The sequence below is a fragment of the Sparus aurata genome, chromosome 19, assembly GCF_900880675.1.
Source record: "Sparus aurata chromosome 19, fSpaAur1.1, whole genome shotgun sequence".
NCBI lineage: Eukaryota > Metazoa > Chordata > Actinopteri > Spariformes > Sparidae > Sparus > Sparus aurata.
The window spans coordinates 7,006,305-7,030,578 of NC_044205.1; the positions used below are offsets into that span (position 1 = coordinate 7,006,305).

The following is a 24,274-nucleotide window of genomic DNA, read 5'->3' on the forward strand; positions in this document are numbered from 1 at the left end:
TGCTACATTCCCAGATCTCTGCAATTGAGATGGACTTTTATGAACCACTATAACACGCATCTGCTTAAACTCTAGTGGTTTCAATTCTGACTGCTAATTTAGCCCAAGAGATGTTTTCTTTGAGTGATGGGGACTTGTCAGACAGCTACCAGCTTTGAGGTTATGCATTTGTGTAACCTCTCTACCCCTCAATACAAAAACACCCTGTGGTCATAGCTGCAAATAACATTACCCGAGTCAACCCGAGTGGTTTTGTCAGGGGTGAAAATGGAAATAGGGAGACATATTAGAGGTTTTCATTCCAGTGCCCCCGACTGCCCTTTCAAAGCTGCTTAGTCTGATTTCAGCACCTTGGACAGCGGAGCAGCACAGCGGGGGAAACATCCGCCTGTTTTTTTTTTTGTTTTTTTTTTTGCATCACTGATTTAACTAAGACCAGAAAATGCTCAGTGCATTTATGTGCACTCATTTTGGCTACTTTAACCGTGCAGAGCGTCTATGCTGTGACCTTGAGAGTCTCTTGTTGTTTCCCCAAATTCTTGTTTACAAGGCAGACACACAAGTGCGAGACCATAAGGACGACTGACGCTCCACGAGTGTTTTGAATCAATCGGTGACCCTGCCGACGGAGTGTTCTCTGCATCCTGTCGAGACAGACAATACACACCCTGCCATGGCCCCTGTGTGTGTCTGATATATGAAAGCGTTTGTGACTTTGGGTGGCGTCCTGTCTGTTTGCTTCACCGTCACCCTCCACGAACGCTGCTCGGAGAGGGTAGCCATCGGTGCCTCCCTCCTTCTCTCCTCTGCTCCTCCCCTTCATTTGTTACGCCTCTGTCGCATTTCCCTGCTATTTTTCCGTTTTTTTCCCTTCCCTACATTCATCACTCCAGTGTTTTTCCCTCATTCTATGAATCCCCTTTCCTGTTTCTCTCCCCTTCCCTTGCTTTCCTCCATTCAACCCTTCATCTTTCTCTCTGACCCTCCGTCTGCCTTTCCCTCGCCATCTTTTTTCCTCCTCTCCCCCTTTCGATTTTTTTACCTCCCACACACAAACAGCCACATTAAATCTGCCGGTCGGGGTTCTGGCCTCTGCTGTCCAGTCAGGATCTCTGGTTGGAGACTGGGACAAGAGTTGAAGGGTGACTACAGGAGTAGAGAGGGAGGGAATGTCTGAGTGCGAGGGGAGGCGCTAGCTGGCGGGGCCTGGGACCTGGACCAGACAGACAGTGAAACGTCACGCCAAACCCAGACTCCCCGACTGTGATCGCATTCTTGTGTGTGTGTGTGTGTGTGTGTGTGTGTGTGTGCGTGTGCGTGTCTCTTTTTGTGGCGTTTTGAGTGTGTGTGTGTGTGTGTGTGTGTGTGTGCGTGTTACTGGGGGTACACAGTGTTAGTAGCTCAGAGCCAGCTGAGGCTGCAGTGGAGACAGACAGAGACAGAGGCACTGAGCTGTACATGGCAAGCACCACTGAATGTTGAGTTGTATGGGACTGGGAGATCTGCTTTTGGCAAGAAATTTGGCAGGTGAGAGTGCAGGTGCATGTGCATGTGTTGCAAGCAGTTTATGCGTGATAGGGTGAACTGTATAGAAGTGTTGATGTTTTATAAACGCCTCTGTGTGAGTCATTTGTGAGTGTGTGTGTGCGTGGATTTTTTCGTCCCGTGGATTTTAGTAGCCTTGCGTTATTGAATAACACACGTGCGGCACGTCATCAGTGAGGAAGAGCAAATAATGATCGATGATCCATGTTGTCACTGCAGGTTGTAAGCTGACCCCGGGGGGACAGACATCTGTGTTGCGCCAAGAGCCACAGGGAGAGGTGTGGCCACACTCACTTGAACCGCAGCAGGCCTTGGCGACGGACTTCTTATCAGGTACAAGGTGGAGAACATTGGCGACACTTCCGAATGAAATGAAATAAATTAATAATACGTCAAGAAACTATTGCTGATGATAGCAGAGCAACACTTTTGTTGTTGTCATGGCGTCTTAAAGGAACAGTTCACCTATAAATGTAAATTCGGTCATTATTTCAGTGACAAGGTTCAAAGTCAAGTGAAGTTCCGTAGTCCGCAAAAGCAGTCCCGAAAATAGTAATAATGACTCCATCGACCTCTACCTGCTCAGCTTCATAAAAGGTGTAAATAATATTTTTTTGTAAACTTTTTTTTTTTTTTCCTCAGCAAGTCCTCAGCTACTGAAGCTGTTTAAAAGAATGCTGAAATGCTGTGAAGCTCCAGAAATGTTTAGTGGACTACGAAACTTCCCCCTGACTCCTTGGTGTAGATAAGGACTGCATTTTCAACTTTGGGGCGAACTGTCCCTTTAAGCAATTTTAGTTTGAAACATAAATAAGGAAAGACATGGTTTATATTTGTAGTCAGAATAACAGAAACAGCTAATAATTTATTTCAGATGTTACTACTATCTAAGCCAGCTGACTCAGACTGAGCTCAGACCAGAGGCAGGAGTCCGGTCCCTTTAGACTCGACTTTAGACTCCACCTCAACTCCACTTTGACTCATGACCACTGACTCGTGACTTCACTTTGATAACCTCACCAGTGCCCAAGATTAAAAATGATACTTTAAAAGATCGCAGCCAATCAACTTTGCTTCTGCAACATGATCAGACTGATTCAGAGGGGAGTAGAGAATGTTGTAAACGTCATGTCAATAAAGCCATTCGAGTATGAATTTGAGAAATCTAAGCGTTATCTGCTAAATCGTAGACATGTTTCCTTCCTCCTTCTTGTCTACCTCCAACTCGCCCTCTCTAAATTATTAATGCCTTCTTGCCCCTTCACACCTACTCCATCTTCTCTGTCCTTTCTTTTTCTCATCCGTCTTCGCCTCTTTCTCTCCCTCACCTACTTCTTCTTTCCCACATTTCTCTTCTTCCCGTTTCTCCCTCTCTGTTGTTGTTTCCTTCCATCTTGCCAGCCTCCATGGCAGGTTATTCAGACCCTCTGGGCTCTCAGACCAGCCCTGCCCAAATGATGGATGCTGGCCGAATTGGAGCTTTTTCAGGTATTCCTCTGATGTTTCCTTCTGACTGCCACACAACAGCACTGCATTAGTACTGACGCTGGTAGTTCTAGAATGATACCAGGAGCAGCACTAATAACTTGCATCATAAGGTTGACAGATACTTCACAAACACAAGCTTAAAACGTAATATTCCTTTTTTTCTGAACCCTGACACTAGTCTTTGAGATTTTTTAGCTTGGCTCAACAGAACCAGTTGATTTGACTTAAAGTGCTGAGTGGTGATAACTGTTGGAACACATCTTTGCTTTTAACTGAGCTGCAATGCAAATGCTTTCTTTACCTTCATTGGCCTCTTACGCCTTTGTTTACACACTGACCTTTTGGACTATGCCTTTCTCTTCCATTTTCTGTATTCCTTTCTCGATTTCAATCTTTCTATCTGTCAGATTAGACCCCATTTGTTGGTGTGAATCTCATTGTTTTATTTTTTAACATGTTAATTTATCGGTGAATAATGTTTGAATCTTGATGACAAAAATCATGTGAATTTAGGTGATCTATGAGTGAATACAATATGATGTGGATGCTAGATTTGTAGATCTTAGAATGATGGTTCAGAAGTTATGGGTGATTTGAAAATTAGAGTGATATTGGATTCGGCTTGATTGAATTCAATGGGACTGTTGGGCCTCGTCGGAGTTATGCAATGCCATGTTTGCATTGTGTAATTTTCAGTTGAATAGAAGTTTTATATTTGTTCATAAATGATTCTTTTTTTTAAATAAAACAAATTGCTAGCAGACACTACTGGTCTGGGTGAATAAGATGCTGCTTTTAGTGTAACTAGCCAGATACATATGTAGCTAAGTCACTTCTGAAGAGGACGCATCTTGTGTGAACATTATATCTTTTCTTTTTTACTGATCGCAGACGTGTCTGTCTCTTAAAGGTCAACCTTTAGCATTGTGTGTAAAGTAAACTCTGTTATGCTGGTGACACAACCTGCAGCGTAGCTGTAGTGAGAGGTTGAATGCTTCTCTGCATCTACGGAGATATGTGTAAAAGTAACATGCAATATCCTCTTATGAGATGTGTGTACATACTGTATAAAGTTCTTACACAATAATTTTGCATTCATTAGATTTTGAATTTTTCTCTAGATTCTGTTAATGGTGTGCTTATAAAAATGAGCTGATTCCCAAATCATAAGATTAAGTCTTTGTGGATCATTAAAACAAACTTAGTAATAATAAGTTATATTTCAAATCTCTTTGTTCATTCGTCTTATTTTTTCATAAAAATGTCTTATGTGCTTATAAAATCTTCTCTGAGAAATGGCTCTTGTTGAGGCAAAGCTTGTTGGCTGCATGCAGAGTTGTAGCTGTCATGAGCTTGGTATCTGCTGGTACTCACACACACACACACACACACACACACACACAGTATGAGCTATGAGGCTGAGTTATGCCATTCACCAATGCCAACCTCTGCATACCCAGACCTCACTGTTGCCTTAATGAGACCTGTCGTCTCCGGGCCACTGCTCCAGGCTTGAACCCTCTCACACTCGCACGCACGCACGTATACACGCACGTATGCACGCATGCACACACACACACACACACACACACACACACACTTGACACTTACATCCATGGATGCCCAAAGAATTACTCTCTAACATATTTTCCACCAATTAACTCATTGAATCCTCATACACACAGAAAGCTGCACTAACCCCCTTATCCACACACACAGACACAGAATGTCCAGGAGCTGAATGCATGAGTTTTATGTGTCTGAGTCATTCTTGCTGATGCATCCTTTCATCTCATACCCTCTTAGGCTGTCTCTCTTCTTTAATGTTTTGTTCCCTCTCCTTCTCATCTCTTGCTCTGTCCTCGCTTTGTGTTAATGTACAGTGCTGTTCTTTGTTTTATCCATGTTTAAAAGAAAGAATACCCTTGTCTCCCTTCTAAGTGTTTAAAAGCCCAGGCACCAGAAACATTTCTGCCAACTATGGATTTGTTCACATTTGTATGTGGCATAGTACCATATTGGCATTTGTACAAAACCAAGTCAGATAAGGGCCTGAGTTTGATATCAGGAAGTAGGTGAGGAGGCTGCCAAGCCAGTAACCACGGCTCAAGACTGTGTTTCAACATTTCAAATGTGAAACTGGGACAACTGAGCCGATGTATATGTTTGTCTGCTTTGTATTGTCAGGTTTCTCCCAGCCTGGTGGGATGGGGGTCAATGTGGAGGTGGGGACTGCACCCCTTTCAGCAGAAAGGATATCAAGTATAGCAGAACCCCTGCACCCTACACCCCCAATGGGATCAGAAGCCCCCAAAGAGCACACCCCCATGCTACCCGAACCCCAGCCTCCTCGCAGCCCTCTGGACCTGTCAGCAGGTAATTTACTTGCAGATGAACTCTACATGCCACTGAAAGGTTGTGCTTGACAATCATTTTTAATGCACATTCATGTGAGTCGCCCAAAGCAAGTCAGCCAATTATCTGGAGCAAATGGAGCCTTTGTACCTTGTTAATGGGCAGCAATTTCCCCTTCCCCTCAGCTGTCCAACCAAAATGATGTTCAATGTTATTTTCAGTTTTGTAATATGCTGTAGGTACAGGGCTACAGACAGCCAGGGTTGAGCTTAAGACGAAATGGTATTATCACTGAAAACATCTTTATGACTTGACTAATTTAGTTATCTGTTTGTTTCACTAATCCTTCTGATATTTGTGCACAGATGATCTGTCCACTTGGCTACTTATTTTAGCAGTCTAATGCTTTAAAAACACATCTGTTTATAAAGTGTTAATTTCTAGACCTTTGTAATATCTGACGATTACTGCTAATTAGTGCTGCATTATGTGGTGAAAGAAATCATATTGTGATTATTTTGATGGATTCTCTGATTCTGATCTGAATCATGATGAGTGGGAGTGATTATTTTTGCATTAGGGTCCGACCAGTATCCTTTTTCAGGGCTGACACTGGTTCTGATTATTAGTTATGAAGGAGACCAATAACTGACATTTGGAACCCATAAACATTTGCAGTAAAAATAAAAGTCAAAGTTTTGAATAACCAGTGATAGAATAGAACCATGTGAGGTTTACTCGAGTACTGTACTCAAGTACAATTTTGAGGTATCTAATCTTGAGTATTTACAAATGCAGACCCCTTAAACTTCCCGTTCCTCTGGATGGCCCCTAACCGGTCCGTGAATGTGCCCTTATTGGTCCGTGACGGGTACCCTCGGACTTGGAAGAGTCCATGGCTGGAATGAGAACCCACTCGATGACATAGTATACGTGGGGCCGAATCGTAACGCACCTAAGCACCGTGTGGAGACCAGCTGCAATGGTTTATCGATCCACCAGGAGGAGCAGTGAACCATTACTTCAGTGTTAAATCAGCTGTTTGACTGTATCACAGGCATATAGTATTTGATGTGTTTTTGAGAGTGCGATTTACTGATTATTAGGCTACCATATCATGAGATCATGTCATTAATATTATACTTAAGCCTTTGTTTTTCCAACATTTCTGCATGTCAGGAAGACAAAACTGTGTGAGCAGCACTCGTCTGAGCGGCTGACTGTGCTAACAGCGTCTGCAGTGGTACCAGGACAAACTATATTACTACATGACAGCTATATTACTTTCACTTTCATGCAGAAATGTTGGAAAATCAAAAAGCTGAAGTCTAATATTGATGACCTCATGATACAGTAGCATAATAATCAATATGCTCGGTGTGAGAATCGCACTCTCAAAAACACATCAAATACTGTAGGCCTATGATACAGTAAGAACAGCTGATTTCACACTGAAGTAATAGCTCAGCTTCCATCATCATTTTTATTGTAGTCTGGTTACACCCCTGCATTAAGTCTGTTCTGTCATTCTACTTCATATAAAGTAGGCACTGTACAAATAAACTTTATTTAATTTGACTAAGACCAGAATTTAATTAGAAACAAGGTTTAACTATAGCTTAAAGTAATAATATCAACAACAATAAAAAATGATAATAATAACATAGCAGTTTGTCAGAAATCACAAGTCATCTTCTGAACTTACATTCACAGGGTGATGTAGATGGCAGAGTAGAGGGCTCTTCCCCAGCAGCTGTTGGAGGCTTCTGCAGCACATCTGGACAGTTCTAGAGTAGATTAGCCTGACTATTACTGTACAAGCAAAAACATGTTGCTGCATCAGACAGAGAAGGACTAACAACTGCTGCAACTCAAGAAATGATTACTTATTTGTGATTATGCATTAGTAAAAAAAAAAATAGGTTGCACTACAATTAAATAGTTAAACATGCCAAACAATATGGGTAATCATTTGTCCATATTGGTCAGTGAATTTCAGCACATTGTCTAACATTCTGGGTAGGAGGAGGAACACCTAACAGCAGCAGCATTTAACCAGGAAGCAGCAACCGTTAACCACGTAAGTTAACAGGCTTATAGATGATTCAGAAACATCCGTAGCAGCTTGGGATGTGAGGGAGGGCAAACACATCATTAGCATTACAGTCTATCTTTTTGTTCTCGCTTAACGGGCACTGGCCGTCCCAACAGGTCTTCCAGCCCCCCACACTCATCTGGCGGCTGTAGGGCTTTTTGAATCAACTACAGATTTTTTTGTCCTGCATATTCTCAGCGACAAGAAGAGCACAGACAGTTTCAAGAGGTAGAGCCACTGCGCATGCTCTCTAAACCCCCAAATTTAAAAAAAAGAAATAGATAAGAAATGATAACTTAATCATACAACATATATATCAAAACTATGACTGTGGCCTGTGCTGCACCGGCGGAATTGTTCCACAGAGGGGTGCACTATACAGAGCAGCTGTCTGTCTCTGTTTTTCTATAGTGCCGTTTTCACACACTCATCATCCAGCTCAAGGTCAATGCACATCTGATGCTGACATGTATAGGGTGCCCGGCTTCCAGTCATATACTGTATGTGTGTGTGTGTGTGTGTGTGTGTGTGTGCGCGCCTACGTGAGTGCGTGCTTCAATGTGTGTTTATCCAGAGAAAAGCTGTCTGTGTCTTCCACTGTCCATTCTCCCTTGACCAGCCCTTCTCCCCCCTGCCTGCCCCATTGGGCTGCTCTCCAGTTCAGTGCACATCTGATCCTAGAGATCATGGAGCTGTAGTTGTCACCATGATGCAGTGGCTTGTGTCGCATAATATGGCCATGCTTACATCCCATCCCATGTGGCCAGAGGAACACTGCACAAAGCATTACAGCAGCTGAGATTTCATGCTGTGCTGGCAGGAACCCTTGTATGTTTACAAAATAAGAGCATGGGCACATATCAGAGTGGGTATGTATCTGTTTGGTGATTTCACAGCTAGTGGAGTTTGGCACCACATACAACGATGTCTACTGTGAAATGTTGTGACTGATGGTGCGATCATTGTTTTTTTGTTTTTTTTATGAATTTGAGGCAGCATGTCCCCTCAGTGTTGTCCTAAGGCAGCAGTTGTGTATTAGTTCCCCACTGTAGCCACCACTGTTTCACACTGTTGCTCTGACATGGCTCTCCCACTGTCTCACCATGGAAACTGTTTCCTGGTTTAGAAGCGTCCTCGTTTCCAAAACACGCGTCTGTAACTTAGCTTTGTTCAGCCCTATATGGGTAAAACAAAGTTGGCTGACTAGCCACCGAAGTTAATCTAAGAAAACTGTATTAAAAATGGCACCACTGAGAGAAACAGTGGCCCATGGGAAAAGAAACACTGCTGCCATCGATTAAACCGCGTGTCTTGAGTTCTCCTGACGACCTGGTTTAATAAGAAAATAACAAACAGGAAATGGAGACACAATGTCTCTATGTCTTGTGTAGCTTTTTGGGTGGTAGTTGATGGATGTTATGGATAGCCAGCAGACACCCATTTAACTCATAAAACAAAGCAAATGCAAAACTTATCAACTGAGCTAATACTCATTTTCAGCTATTTCTTCATGTCTTCTTAAAGGACAGGTCCCGCTGAAAACAATTCTCAAATAAGCAGAAGCGAAGAAAGCTCTTGGGAGGGTATGGTACTGTAAAGCATTAAGGCAATGCTGTAAACAATCCAGTCACTGGGAACTTGTATTGGCACAAAGGGCCTTTAACCTCGCTGGTACAGTCTATCATTGTTCCTTGACCAGGCGATCATACATGACCGAAATCTGGTTTGTTGGATTCCACCTGCTGCATAAATGTTAACTTGCAGAGACCAGATACACAGCAGGAACTTAATTAAGGAACACCGTTCCAACATACCGTTCACTAAACGAACACCCTTCGTAAAAACGAATAGTTTTTTTGCTAATAGTTTTAAGCATCAGATCTTAACAGTATATACTCACTGTTGGAAAGCTGAGACTGTCGTGATTATTTTAAGCCCCAAAAAGTTATTTCCAGACCATGTAATAGCCTTCTAAACTCACCATGAGACAACATTAGAAAGAGCCCTCTACCGCAAGAAGCAAGAATGCCTACATACCTTCGGAGTGTTCCCTTTTTCCACAGCTACAACGTCATGCCACAATTTTTTTTTCATAGTTCGCCAAGAGTCCATAGAATGGGAATATCCATGTCATTTTACCCAAAACTAGCTACAAGTGTCGAACCAGCAAGAAACCCCAGGGTCTTAGCTTTCATTTGAGACCAAGATTATGTTTCTAGGTAAAGGGGTTCTCAAGTTATCAGCCTTTGAATCTCAGTAGGCGCTCTTGGAAAAAAAGGACCCAAGCAAAACGCACAGACATGCCTTTAGAAAAAGAATTGTGAAAAATCATTTTTTTTGTCTTTTGACTTTAAATTTTGAGTGTAGCAAGCTGAGACCTGTGGCTATGGCCTAATTGTGTCTGCTGTGTCCATAGACATACCTGAACCCTTATATCTTAGTCAGTTTATTGACATTTGAATTGGACGAAAACCAAAACCTGTGTTCCAACCTCTGTAACTCTTCGTCAGTATGTCATAGAATCACACTTACACTTCTAGAAAAAACTTCTTACCTTTCTTACCTTTCCAATGGTACCAAGCACATCCCTGAGTCTCAAACTAGGTGGGCGCTGTCATGCTTTTAATTTCGGTATGTCGTTTTGGAAAAAGAACCTTAAAACGGGGGCGTTCATTAAGTGGTAAGTTTAACTGCAAATGGTAGTGCTTCAACTTGAGTCACTGCAGCAGATGGAGATGATTCATTAACAGACTTTTCAGTCAATCTGTTCTAAGCAATGAGGAGAACTGCTCTTGCTTGGTAACCCCACACCTCCACTGTGAAATTGATTGTAAGACTGTGTGCCTGTCTGTGTGTGTGTGTGTGTGTGTGTGTGTGTGTGTGTGTGTATCTGTGTGTGTGATGGGTGGGTGTGTCTTCAACTGCTAGGTAAAACATGGTGACTCACCAATGCAGCAATCACCAACCCCTCCTTTCCTATTACAAGATGTAGAGTGCTAAACTCTGAAAACGTGAAGGGGCTTTATAATGTATCTGAATGAAGAGCTGGACAATTAAAAATGTATCAAAGTTTCAACATCATGAATATGTTACATTCCTAAATTTAAGGGTAAAATTCACCCAAATGTAAAAACAGCAACCAAAAAGCTATAATCCCTTCAAAAGCTGCTCGTTTCTAAATGTATTTGAAAAGATGTTGTTAACACCATTTCTAGGCTGTAGCTGCTAAGCTAAAAGTGCACATTTGGTGTGAAGTAGGTCTATAAGCCTGACTCTGCGTCAAGGGTGTAAATAAGGTCTTTTTAAATCAGTGTGGGATTTCTGGGATTCAAGAAACTTAAATTACACAGGAAGAGCTGTTGTTTTCTGATGTTTTTTTCAGTTGTATTTTTACATTAAAAAAAAGTCATCATCTACTTTACTGTACCACCTTTGAAACTGTAGAATGTCTACAGTATGTGCAGATAAGGCAAGTTAACTGTTCTTCTATGCTCCATTGGCCTAATGAGGTTGCAGGACACAAAATTTAAGTCATTCTGATTCATTTGCCTGATGTCTTTTTCTGCATCTCCCAATTATTGCACACACAGTATAGCGAGCCGAGATCTGTCACGGGTTTGTTCATATGAAATATGGCACTCCAGAGAGTAACTGTACTGTATGGATCCTGACAGCTGCTCCACTTTTGCTCTTTTTCTCTGTATCTATGTGTGTGCGTATGTGTGGATAACTAAGAAGTGGAAACAAACTGGGCCAAAGTAGCAGAGCAACCTTGTCTCAGCGGGCAATGTCCCCTTTACTCTGGTTACCTCTTGTCTACCTGAGCTTTATCATACAATGTCCCAAGACCAGGCTGCTTTAGCTACAGAATGGCTGCCTGTAATTGACCTCCTTTTTATGGGACCATTAAGCAGTCCTTTTGTTTTTGCTTGTCTGTCTCTGTGTTCATGTATGTGTAAATGTTGAACACTGTATATCTCTATCTATATTGTGACCTTAATTGCTTCTGCGCACAGATGCACAATCTTGCACACACAAATGCATAGATACACATCTTGTTTTTATCTCGAACAGAGCTCTTTTGCTCCCCAATAGTTTCAGCGTGAGTTTGCAACTCTGTACTATAGGCCCTGAGGCTGCAGTGAGTCAGCCACCGAAAAGTACCAACTTTAATACTCTCCAGCATGTGTGTGTGTGTGTTTGATTCTCATTCCCCCCAGCACTCACTCATTCACTCAGTTTAGACACAGACAGAATCTTAAGACTTGAAATCCAGCTTGGGGTGGATTTTTTATTTGGTTGTCAATAAAACACACATTTGTTTGTTTGTTTGAGTGACTGGCAAATGAATGAAGGAGAAAAAACATCCCTTCAGTTCAGATCTATGGTTGTAGTGATTAAGGCTTGTCTTTTTGGAGGAATGTGCACCCCTTGTGGCTTTGGGTTGAATTCCTTCAGATGTTACTATGCTGTGTCTGATACTTTTTGTCATCTCCTAAGCTCTGTCAGTGTCACAGTTATAAGGCCATATTAGTGTCTATAATTTTAAACATTTATTTATTTATTTTTTGTTATTTTGTGTTATTTACTGTTATCTTCGTTATAATATTGTTTTGAGACTTACAATTTTTGCGTCTTTGTCATACACTAAGGTTTCTGTTATTTTTTATTTGAGTTAAACTGAGGGAACCAATTCATATGAACAAATCATCTCCCCCAACCTTAAACTCTCCCCTCTTCACCCACAACAAGGTGCCTTAGGCGATGGTTGGCCAGGCCAGGCTGGTTTCCTACCAACAGACGTTCCTTTCAATCCTCATGCCAGCCATCTCGCAACCAGCCCTGACGATCCACCTGAGAGTTGGCCTAGCCGAGAGAGTACAGCCTATGCTGGAGGCGACGAAAGGGAGGGAGATGGATCAGACCGAAAACAGAGGAAAAAGAAGAAAAGGCGACAGAAGGAGGAAGGTTCTTTTGAAAATATCGAGAGCAGGAGTCACCTTGAGGTGCAAGCACAGGGAGAAAACTCTCCTTCAACCGAGGAGTTTTACAACAGGATTGGCCCAAGGCGGGATAGAGGAGAAGGTGGCTGGGAAGAGCAGCTTGGGAAGAGCGGAGGCCGAGGGAAGAGGGGTAAAAGCAGGAAGAAGCTTCCAGAAGAGTGGGGAGTAATGGCTGAACCATTTGTCCCTGCACCTGCTGCAACCTCTCAAATCACAGAGGAGGTGATGATGGATCTAGGGAGCTCTGTTAAGGTGAACCTGGAGTCCTCGTTTGCAGACATGGACACCAGCCAGAGCCCCTGGAAACAGGAGGTTTTACCCGAAGCAGGCCTGGTCCCTTCCCCCCTGTCCCAGGACCTATTCTCTCCAACCCTTACTCCGATCAACCCACTGATCCTGAACAGCGAGCTGAATGCCACAGCTGCTCCATTCACCATGCCCCCCACCAACAACAGTGCAAACCTTGGTTCCTGTCCGGGTGAACCGTTTGACCAACTTATAGATACCGAAAATGCCAGCTTGGGAAACAGTAGCCAGGCCTTTTTGCCACCTTTCTCTCCAGAGAAAGAAGCAACAGGTGGTGACATGGTTGACAGCGGGATGTTTGACAGCACCAGTCCCCTCCAAGAGTCTTGTGTGCAAGGCATGCCTGAAGGAGACACTTCTGCTTTCAGCCCCGCCTCCCAGCCGAGCCCGGGAATCTCCCCAAAAGGCAAGGTGTTAGCCTCAGCCCCACCTCTCTCACCCTCAGATGCTTCATGGCTCCTGAACGACTCCCACATGAGCAGCAACAATGAGCTATTTGACTTCAGTGACATTGGCACCTCAGGTCATCCTTTACCCTTAGGATTGTCCTTCGACACCCCTAGCCCAGCCCCTCTCCGCTCCCCCAAAACCACAGCGCAGGAATTCCAACCCAAAGAGCACAAAGATGCCAAATCGGCCCAGAAGCAATCCAAGAAATCTCGTTCTTCATCTTCCTCCTCCTCTGTGAAGAGTCCCACCTCCCCAGGAGAGAATAAGTTCCCTCTACAGGAATCCCCAGTCATCAGCCCTTCTTCCCCTACATCAGCCAACCCTCTCGCATCTCCAGGAACTGGTCTTAACCCTTCAGCTAAGCCTTTCTTTCCAAGCTTTGCGGACTCCGCGGAAGAACCTGCTGCGGTCCCTTCGGTTATCCCCATCATTGAAGGTTGGTTGTAGTCAGCCCTGGACAAAAAAGTTAGATGTAGATGACTAAAAGAAATTAGCGATTTTTTGTCATGCATGAGGCTTCCATCGAGCTTGAGTCATTCAGATATTCAAACCTGATTTTTAAACAATCTTTTGGACAGAATTGATTCCTTGGGTGTTTTTCACTCATTGGGGGTTTAGATGGATAATCAGACCCATTTCTATTGCCCCTTGCATGGACACATTTGTCTAAAATCTGGCTGGGGCTTTTTGGCTTGTCCTGTTGGACTGTTTGTGAGTAACTAATGCATGGGATCCAGTGTTGACCAACTGAGGCTGTGGATTGGCTTGACTTTAATCTGTGAGTATCTTCATTGCCGATGATGCACTGCTGGGATGTTCTCATAATTAACAGTGTTGTTGTTGACGAGTGTGCTATTACTAACCAATCACAGAGTCTTTCTCCTTAGAGACACCACTTCACCTAATCAAAACAAACCCTTCTTTTTTCTATTCTTTCCAGGTGTGTTTGTTAACACTGTTTTCACATTCTATTTCCTTGCATCTAGGTTTGAAATCACTCCTTCTTCTCTGTCCTGAGTCAAATTAACTCCTTTTCTCATGAGCTGCATGTTTCTTTACTTCTCCTAGAAAAGGATGTTGAAGGAAAAGGCTTTGTTGATGTCATGTTAACCCCTTTCTGTTGTTATACATCAACAGTTGACATCCTGGTGTGTATCCTGAGAATACAACTTTTAAGACATTTCAAATGTTAATTGTTGTTTTTGTTGATTTTACTTTCCATGTTCTCTGATGATTGCTGCCTTGGCTGATACCCCACCATAGGTGAGTCCTATTTTAATTTTCTCTTGCAGCTTTTGTGTGATTTTCATGCATCATTATTGGGACTTATCACTGAGCTATTGCAGAGTTGTTGACAGAACATGCAGACAGTTGAGTGCTTTGAGTGCTTGAGTGTTTCGGTCACAAGGCTGCTTACCTCAGAAATTAGTTGCTGACGAAGTATATACATTGAACAGCTTTATTCAGCATATTCACTGAAGGCACTGGATTCTGAAAAGGTGTCAATGCACAGAATGGGAGCCAGAGAGTGTCTATTTGTTTCCAACCCTAATCATGAGTGTGGGAATGACCAAAAGAAGGAAATCGCCAAAACTAGTAACAGAAAATAGTTTCCTTTACAGGGTGACTTTCCTTATCTTTAGAGGAAGGGTCACAGGATCTGATAAATCCAGAAAGAGCAAGGAAATGTATCTGCATTAAATAGGCACTGGTTAACTTCTTTTGGGGCATGTGACAAGGACACTTCCCAAATGCCTTTTTTAGACTTTTTCATGTCATGTCTATCTGAGTGGAGACTTGGGGGATAATTCAGACCATAGTGAGTTAGATATCCCATCTGGCCTAGGAATGCTATGGGATTGCCCAGGAGGAGCTTGAAAACTTAATGGGTAAAAAGATGTCTTGGCTACCTTGCTCAGCTACAGTGCCTACATTAGCTACTGGTTCCTTGAGGCATATACTACAAAGCAAGGTCAACATACCTAGGATATCTTTTCGTCACCTCGTTTCAATAAGCCTTACAATCACGATAATGCTAAGATGTCAGATGAAGGATGTTATCAACTTGTCAGCCCAGGTTTTACAAATCTAGCCATGAGCATTTTGACATAAAAAGGAGGATGTTTGCAGCTTATGACCATTCACAATCATAAAAGCAACAAACCTACAGCTGCCAAATGCAGAGAAGGACCACTGACATAGAAATTCACAAACTGTGTGAATATGTGAATTAATAAGCTTATAATATCACTCCCATCATTAGGACACAAGTAAATCTGACTATAATTATATTTGTTCCGAGGCTGGTTTGATATGCAGAAGTGAGCCCTGAAAAACCCGGGTTAAACCTCAAGTTACCTCACAAAGACCAAATCATCTTTTGTAGTGCAGGCCTCCGGGTGATTTTGGGGCCATCGTAACCATAAAAAGTTGAGTGGAGGAGGATGAATGCCATTGTTTTGTCTTGTTTTTAATGGAGAATAGTTTTGTAGCAATATGACTCATTAAGAAGAGGTTTTAGACGACTGGAGAATATTATTGTTTATGCCAGCCAGAGATGAGCAGTTAAAAATCTGTTTGACTTGTGTGTGTTAATTGATAAATCAGTTCTGAGATTAAAGAGGGAATCAAATGGGAGATGTTAATAGGCATCATGAGCAGCTCTTGTCTTAGAATTAATTAGTAGCAGACTGGGAAAATAATAATGCTAATGCGTGGAATGTTTACGCCAGCCAAAAATAGTACTAGGGGATGTCAGTGTATGGAAATGCATCCATATGGTTATTTACTCATAGGTGCGATTTGGCGTTTGTGCATGTGTATACTTGCAAGTGTTTGTTTGTGTGTATGCTTAAGTGTGTGTGTGTGTATGTGTGTGTATGTTTTCGCTTTTTTCCAGAGAAGCTGATGTATGGAGATGCACAGTTACGGAGGATTTATGTCCTTTTCCTTCCTTTCAACATTTCCTGTCTCTGCCTCCCATTGGAGGCTGTAATGAGCACTGAGGCAGCCTTCAGCTCTCCACAGGAACAGTGGAGTGTTGAACCTGGCTATTAAGCAGCTTTGATCAATGCCCCCCCATCTTTCTACTAGAACGGAAAGGCTTACATTAGTATTTTTGTCACTTCCAAGTCCCATGAATTGGGAGGCTTAATTCAGGCTTGTTGGACTAACGTGTGATCTCTTTTACATACACAGAATGGTTATGTTCTGTGTTAAAGTGTATGTATCGCCTGGTGTTGTGTGCGCGGGGGGGGGGGGGGGCTGTGGTATATTTGCTGTCTTTGCGTATTTGTGTGCATCAGATTTGACATACATGATGCGTACACACCGAATATTGTGTGTGTTTTTGGGTCCGTTTGTGTGTTTGTAGAGATGTGTGTGCATATGAGAGAGAATGCAGAAGACAATGTGCTGATTGCAGCTGGCTCTGTCTTCCCTCTGTGTAATGAGAGCTTTTGTCAGAGGCCAGGGGTGGATCTCTGTCACCAAGAGTGGTATTTAAGCCTTGTACAAAAGAGAGGAAGGCATGTGGAGCCCAATAAAGAGCAAGAAGAGAGACGTTTGTACAGTGCAGTTAGGAAGAGAGGGCCAGACATGCAGAGAAACATTGCTCAAGTCAGATGAAACAAAAAAGGGTTTCAAAAAGAGGAACAGAGGGATGTATACGAGGGGAGAAAACATTGCTTTGGTATCAAAGGAGAGAGAAAAGCAAAGGATAAAGGGAGGAGATATGCTGTGGAAGACTTGATGGATTGTGGCAGGAATATGACATGGTGAACAGTACTGAGAGGGAATTAATAAAGATAATTCATAAACCTTTCTTGTGATGAAAGAAACGTAAAGGAGTGACATCGAGGGGCAAAGGCCTAGATGGAGATGGAGAACGATTTAAACCTTTGGAAGGGTGATGTTTAAAAGTGAAAAGAGAGAGCGAGGGTCAGAGAAGTGTCAGCGCTGGACAATCTGTATCTACACGGCCGATTTAACAGCCGAAAAAGCCAGAAAACTTCCAACTGAAACAGATACACAATACTTCTTCTCATTGTTGCGTCATTTTTAGAACTGGGAAATGTGGAGCATGTTGGTTCATTTTTAAATCTTTTATATTTCACTTCTGAAAGTTGAACTAGCAGGGACTGGTGCTGCTTCAAAGTGGATTCTTGTGCCCAGGGTTCTGTCTACTCTTTTACCTACCTATAAGGCTATTAATAAACCACTCGGAAAATACATTGTAAAAGGTGTGTCCTTCCAACAACAGACGACAAGTCTTTGCACTGTATGCAAGTACATCAGACAAATATATAGTGTGTGTGTGTGTGTGTATATATATATATGTAGAGAGAGAGAGATAGAGAACATATTCACCATTATTTCATTGTTTTGTCACTGTTCTGCTGCCTCCATTCTTTTTAAAAAAAATTTTTTATTACTTCTAAGTTTCGTCTTTCCTTTCCGTTTTGTCCGTTTTCTTTCCTCATATGGTGCTTTCTACTCTGAACATATTAAGTCAAATAAAAAGTAGATGTGGCACCAAAATAACCAGGAGGGAGAGTCAGGCCACATCGCCACAACACCTGTCCTCCTCCAGCACCAACACCATTCCCCCTCTCTCAAATATACCACCGCTGTGGTCCTGTCTCCTACACAGACACAAAAACACACCCACACAGACAAACATACTGTGCACAACTGAGTCATCAAGCTATTTAAGGACAAATACAAATCCTCAAAAGGCAGACAGGCGTGAATATACAGTATCAGCGGTCTATTTTTACCACATAGTGCTTTTCACTGTTGTTTAGGATCTTTTCATGTGGGCACGGGCTGTTAGATGGTAGCCCAGAAGCGAGATTTGTACAGTATGTTCTCGTCCCTGAACTAGGGTGAGCTAATTCCTCTTGACAGCTTCTGGGGAAGTGGTGGGGTTTCACCTTGGTGCTGCCACTATACAAGCCAACCAGCTATCTCGAAGTGCAGTGTGCGTCACTTTGGGTTAGATGTACCATGCCTCAGCAACAAATAGATGCTCAACCTATAGAGAGATGACTACAGGCCAGCAGTGTGGACAATTCTGATGTTCTGACATTTTAAAAAGGCAAGTGCATCAGAGTGGAATTTTTAGCGCGTTTGGGGGTTGGAATATTACACCAAAGGGGAGTGAAAATGTCTTTAATCAAACGTAAAACCAATTAAACCTTCTTGCAAAATCGTTTTCCCTATTGTTTTCTTTACTCCTTGGGTCTGACACATAGATGGCCTTCCACACTCAAACAATAAGATTCCCTCCTGTGCCCATCCTCCCTTCTGAGGCTAACATTAAGGATGCTCCTTGTTAATGTTCAGCTCAGAAATGAGTCATGACCTTATTTCTATCCAGTTAGGTACTTTGCTATAATAATGAAAGATGTCAGAGCAGTTCCTTTACTATTTCCATCTCTCACCAAGTTTTTTATACCAAGGTCAGAGCATATATGCAGGTTTTGTATCTGTGGGTGACCCTCGAAATGATAGGTGATTGACTCCTTTCACATTGCCTCTGGATGAGTTTGCATGAGCATGAACTTCTGTTTGAACCTCATCAGACCACACCCAGACATGAACTTTGTTTTAATATGTCATAATCAGTTACATTGTGAATAAGTAGGCAATATCATTTACTTTCAGTTTTAATTCTCTTTCAGTCAGAAAAAAAACAGAGACGGTGTTGATGGTGATGGTGTTTTTGGTGTAACGGGGGTATTGGAGCATGTATGTTTGTATCTGACATCTGTCTTCCCATACTTTGGTTGATCTATCTTTTTGAAGTCTTCAAGCCCAAACAGAGATAACCCTCATCATCATCAGGATTATATTGTCAGATATAGCAAAGCTTGTCCAGAGCAACAGAACATTTTAACATTTTAATGGAGTGATGTGCTGGATACTATTATCCATAACTATTACTAGGCTTTTTGAATTTTAATTGGTGGATTTGGCCTTTAATGTAAGAAGGGGGAATGTATTCTCTCTCCATGGTGCTGAAACTCCATGTGGAGGGAGCTAACATTCATGTCCCCACTATACCTTACTGTTCTTCCTTTACACTATTACAGTCATCCTTTCTGACATTTGTGAAAATAGGACTATTTTCATCAAGTTAAATAACTAGAAAACAAGATTTGAAAAGTTCACTTTTTGAGGACTAAACACCTCATATTGAAGAAGACACGTCAGTGTGAGTGCTGGATGTTGAATAGGTGACGCTTAGCTAAATCTGAAGGAGCATGTGCTGTACAGTCAATGACTGAAGCAGGTCAAGGCCCCATACTCTTTCATTTATTTATTTGCAAAGCGGGTGAATGGTGCCCATAACAAACACTTGGAGCTAATCTGTGTAGCATGCAAGCTGGAAAAGTTTTCTAAACTCCTCTGAAACTCTTCCTCTATAAGAAGAATTTGGCCTGATTTCCAATTTAGTAGAGCAACTTTATGGTCTGAGCTTTGCTTAGACAGCAGCTAAGCAAACAAGTAGGTCTGTGCTGTACAGTAAGTTTTAAGTGTCCCACCAAGATAAATCCAATATGGAGCTTTGAAGAAATGTGTTTTGCGGATCCAGTGTCTGTTAAATAGAAATAAATAAAAAGAGATGCTAAGAGGAATGCATCTGAGAGCAGCAGAGGCTGAGCCTTTCCCCAGCCAGGCAGATATCAGACTGGCTGAGAGAATTCAAGAAAATTTAATGACAGAAAACGAACATATATGAGGCAGAGGAGTGTCCAGAAAAAAACTAGACCGACAATGGCGTGGAAAACAATCATAAAGAAAGCAACAACAGAGGAAATGAGGGAGTGGAGGTTTAGGCAGGGAGAGATTTCTGAATACAGAGACATAGAGACAGATAAGCAGACAAACAGATTCAGACAGGGAATAGGCAAGGTGCCGACCAGCACATCAGGAGAAGTTTGGGGTTCAGTATCTTGCCATATGACACTTCGGTATGCAGACCAGGGGAATCGAACCAGCAACCTTCCGTTAACAAGAAGCTTGCTCTGCCCCTGAGCCCTAGCTGCCCTTTAACCTCCTGTACAATAGATTCAGTTTATGACCATTAGCACAGCATTGTCACATACAATTGATAATGTAACCTAAAAAAACTTATAGTTTTAACAGCTCTGTGCTTTGCAGAAATGTACATTGCCAACATTGCATGGACCCCTTTAAATGAATACCTGCAGTCAATGAATACCAAGTTAGCATGTCATTTGAATGAATGCGTCAAAAACAGTTGGGTTGCCTCCATTAGGATGCATCATTAACGCTCAACCTGAAGCTTTTATGGCTTTTAAGAGGTGCCAGACTAACAAATTCTTATTCAGGCAGATGAGCAGGTAACAAGCCCTTTATGCCTCAGCAGCTAGAAGAAGGGTCCACTTAGCACCTCCATCTGAGTGGAAAACACACCCCAGACAACTGAACAACCCCAGGAACATTGAAAGTCATTAGATGATAATGAAGCTATTAACAGCATTCTAATTTGTCACTTTAGTAATTGACTCCTTGAACCTGATTGACTCATTGTGAAAGTCACACACACACAGGTGCTTATTCTGAACATTTTTTTAGCAGATTACGAAGGCTGAAGAACGTACTAGATAACGTGTTGATAAAGGTCAAAATGGCATTTTCAAGTTTCCAGTGGTAGACAGACATTCATGAAGTGATTTGGGGAGGGGCTGGATAAAGGAAAGGAACAGGGATGGAGGAGTTGCCATAGAGACTAAGGATCAGTTAATGTTGCTCTAGGAACAGCAGTTAATGAGACCCTAGGTTGACAAGACACTGTCTGATACAGTGTGTGTTCGACCCACAAACAATAAACTATGAAAGGGGTAAATCTGTCGCAACTCTACTGTGCCATAGCTTTAGATCATTATACATCTTATAATCTGTACTATGGATAGTTTCTCACCTTTGTTACTGCATTGCCATTTTACCGTTTGTAACTTGATTTAATTCTAAAAATGGATTGTTTCCAGCTGGATAAATACCAATTATTTTATATTTGTCCAGTCTGCAACTAACTGTAACATAGCATTATGTCATTGTTACCTGTTAGTAGTTACTAGTAGTTACTGTTACCTGTTCTCCCTAAAGTAGGCTTTTGAATACATTTAAAGGTAATACACCTAAAGTATAGTGGAGAAGAGGGCATTTGTTGGTGAAAATGTCAAAGTCAGACAAGACCATTCTACAAGACATGTCACCAGGCTGTAAGGCAGAAAAGGAAGAAACACCAATTCATCTATCACAAGAGCCAGAAGACATCAATAACATTAATTTTGAGAAAAGAACATTTATAATATTAAATTGAATTATTGTGTGTTGATTCGCTTTGAGCTACAATAAAACCAACCTAACAACCAACAGACAAAACAACCACCCTAGTTAGCAGAATAAATGTTGGCAATGTACATTTCTGCAAACCATGAATGTGTTGAAACTTTACTTTTCTTCATGTTGCAGTTACATGTGTCTTTATATTCAATTTTCAATTTGATGTTGTGATGTTATGTTTGAGGCCTGGTTAGATTTTGGCACAAAAACACTTGGTTACAGTTAAGAAAAGTGTTTTGGCTGAAGATATCTGTTTTGGTCGCCACAAACTACAAATTGTCTATGATATCAAAAATATCCATTGGTTTCACACATCCAAATATTAAACCAGTCTTTACCTGTAGTCACTGGCTTGGCAGCCTTCTTGCCTGCAAGTCTAACACCTTATGATATATAATAAATAATACTCAAAATACACAAAAAAAATGCCACTATGGTAAGTATGACTCATACGAATGTGAATCTAAGATTAAATTGCAGTTCATGCCAACATTTTATCCTGTCGACTATGGTTGGATACCAAACCCTGTACTTTTCAGGGTACTAACCGAATTATGCTGCTAATATGGGGTAATGTCTCAGAATACTGGTATCAGAACCAGTATTGAAAGCTCAAGGCTGTCGGAAATGACAGGTGTCACATGTTATTGCAAAATGATGTCCAGAAATCAATGAGGTATCAGATGATGGATATTTCTTTTAAGAAACTTTGAACAAATTCTCAAGTCTTCAGCCCCCATATTCTCTAAGGTTCTATACTTGGACCCCTTCTTTTCTCATCTTCGTTGCTCCCATGATTATCCATAAAAAACAACGTTGCCTTTTAACTGACACTTATATGTATGTACCTCTAGAACCTAATAATGAAACACCCGAGCCTCATTAATTGTCTGCAGGAAAGCAAATCTGGATGGCTTTGAACTTTCTTCATGTTAATGGCTTAATAAAGTTGTATAATTTGAATCTGCTTACTCCTCATCCAGGCGCCTGGTGTCCTCTGTCAAAGTTATCTTGTCAAATTTGAGTCAGTCAAACCTATGCCTCTCAAATCTATCTCTAGATCCAAGACTTAGTGCCGTGGTGACAGGGTTCTCTCAGAAGCTCCCAAAACTAAACTCTCTCAGTTTTTCCGCAGTCTGTTGAAGCTTTCAGAAGCCAACTTAAAAAGCCATTGGTCTCTATCAGTGCCTGACAAAACCTGTTTCTGTATTTTCATCCATGGATGTCCTTTTATTTGTTTCTCTTTATTGTATTTCTCTCTGCACGGTGAGTGACTTTAAAATAACACTGTTGTGTTCAAAGTGATGAATTCCATTCAGCTTTTAATTAGTAACTTTCCCCCCTAGCAGTAGAGACCTTTGGGCAGCGAGCAATGTACTGTATGTTGCACACAGTGTTTGTCATTTATTGTTGCTTTGACAATAATGCAGCAAAGACTGTTGAGTTAATCTCTTCATTTATAGTGTAGGTCTGAGGAAACACAAACAGGGTGAAAATCTCACGGAGCAGTAACAGTGGTAACATGAAAGCAAGCATGAGGCTGTGCAGGTTTTCTGTGGCAGTGGGTTTTGGTAAGTGATTGCACGACACAAACCTCAGCAGGAGGCAGTCAAAAACAGCAAAAGCCTCCTCTTTCATCATCTTAATTATGCAAAACAAGTAAACAAGGCAGGCACTGGTGCATTTCTGTACCAGACTGTGAAATATGGAGATATCCATAACCAGCAGGCAGCAGGGGAGGAGACGGAGAGAGAGGAGGAGGGAAAACAGATGAAATGTTTTGACTTAGTGCCATCAAAGAACAGTCTGAGCTGAGCACAACACAATTATACATTCTACATTGAGCTATGGTGAGGTTTATATTCATGGCATGTGTGTGTCAAATTAAAGAAAGAAAGGTGTCAGGAGCCTTTCACTATTTACAGTGTGCTATAAAAAACAAATTGAAAGCTGCTTTAGAAGAAGGAAGTGGGGAGTGAAATGGATGAGGCAGAGACTGAGCTGTCACTGGTGAGAAAATAGTGTTCCAGCAGGCATGATGGAGTGGTAAAGGTAAAAATGGTAACGTTCCTGGTGTGTGTGAGTGTGTCTGTGTGTGTGTGTGTGTCTGTGCCACAGGTTAACTAATCCAGACTGGAAATGGAATTGCAATACCAACTGAGGCTTAATATAGAGCTGATTTAGTTTCATCAGCAGGGAACTGACTTTGTCCAGTAAGACCAAACAACAGGAGCTGCAGCGTAATAATGATAGACAAGGTTAGTCATACAATATGGTACAAAACTGTTTAATTCACAGTGTTGTAGTAACCATGGGTTTCTCTAGTATAAGTGCTATTGTAGATTGGGTCTTTTCCACTGATTGGGACATAGAAATTAGTTAAAAGCATCACTGTGCCTTAGTATAGCCTTACAGAACCGCCAGCATAGCTGTACACTTGGAAGACTAATATACCATCAATGGTTCAAATCTTGCAAATCTGGTCTGACTGTGAAAACACCAACATTTTACATGTAGTTCTGTTTTCAGATTAACAGGTACTGTATGTAGTGTTTGTATATACTGTATAGTATTTCATTTTATGCTATATGCATGAACCTGATATCCAACTTTTGTTATCTCCTTACCAAATGCAGTGCTGATTAATTTGTTTCCT

General features: G+C 41.7%; 1 protein-coding gene across 1 annotated transcript in view; it reads left to right on the top strand.

Moving 5' to 3' along the window:
• LOC115570290 (microtubule-associated protein 4) overlaps nucleotides 1–24,274 on the top strand; it is a 129,275-nt gene that overhangs the window by 62,802 nt on the left and 42,199 nt on the right. The window contains 4 exon segments of the mRNA XM_030398764.1: nucleotides 1,765–1,878; nucleotides 2,947–3,033; nucleotides 5,221–5,409; nucleotides 12,236–13,678. Of these exon segments, the coding sequence (XP_030254624.1) occupies nucleotides 1,765–1,878; nucleotides 2,947–3,033; nucleotides 5,221–5,409; nucleotides 12,236–13,678 (1,833 nt within the window).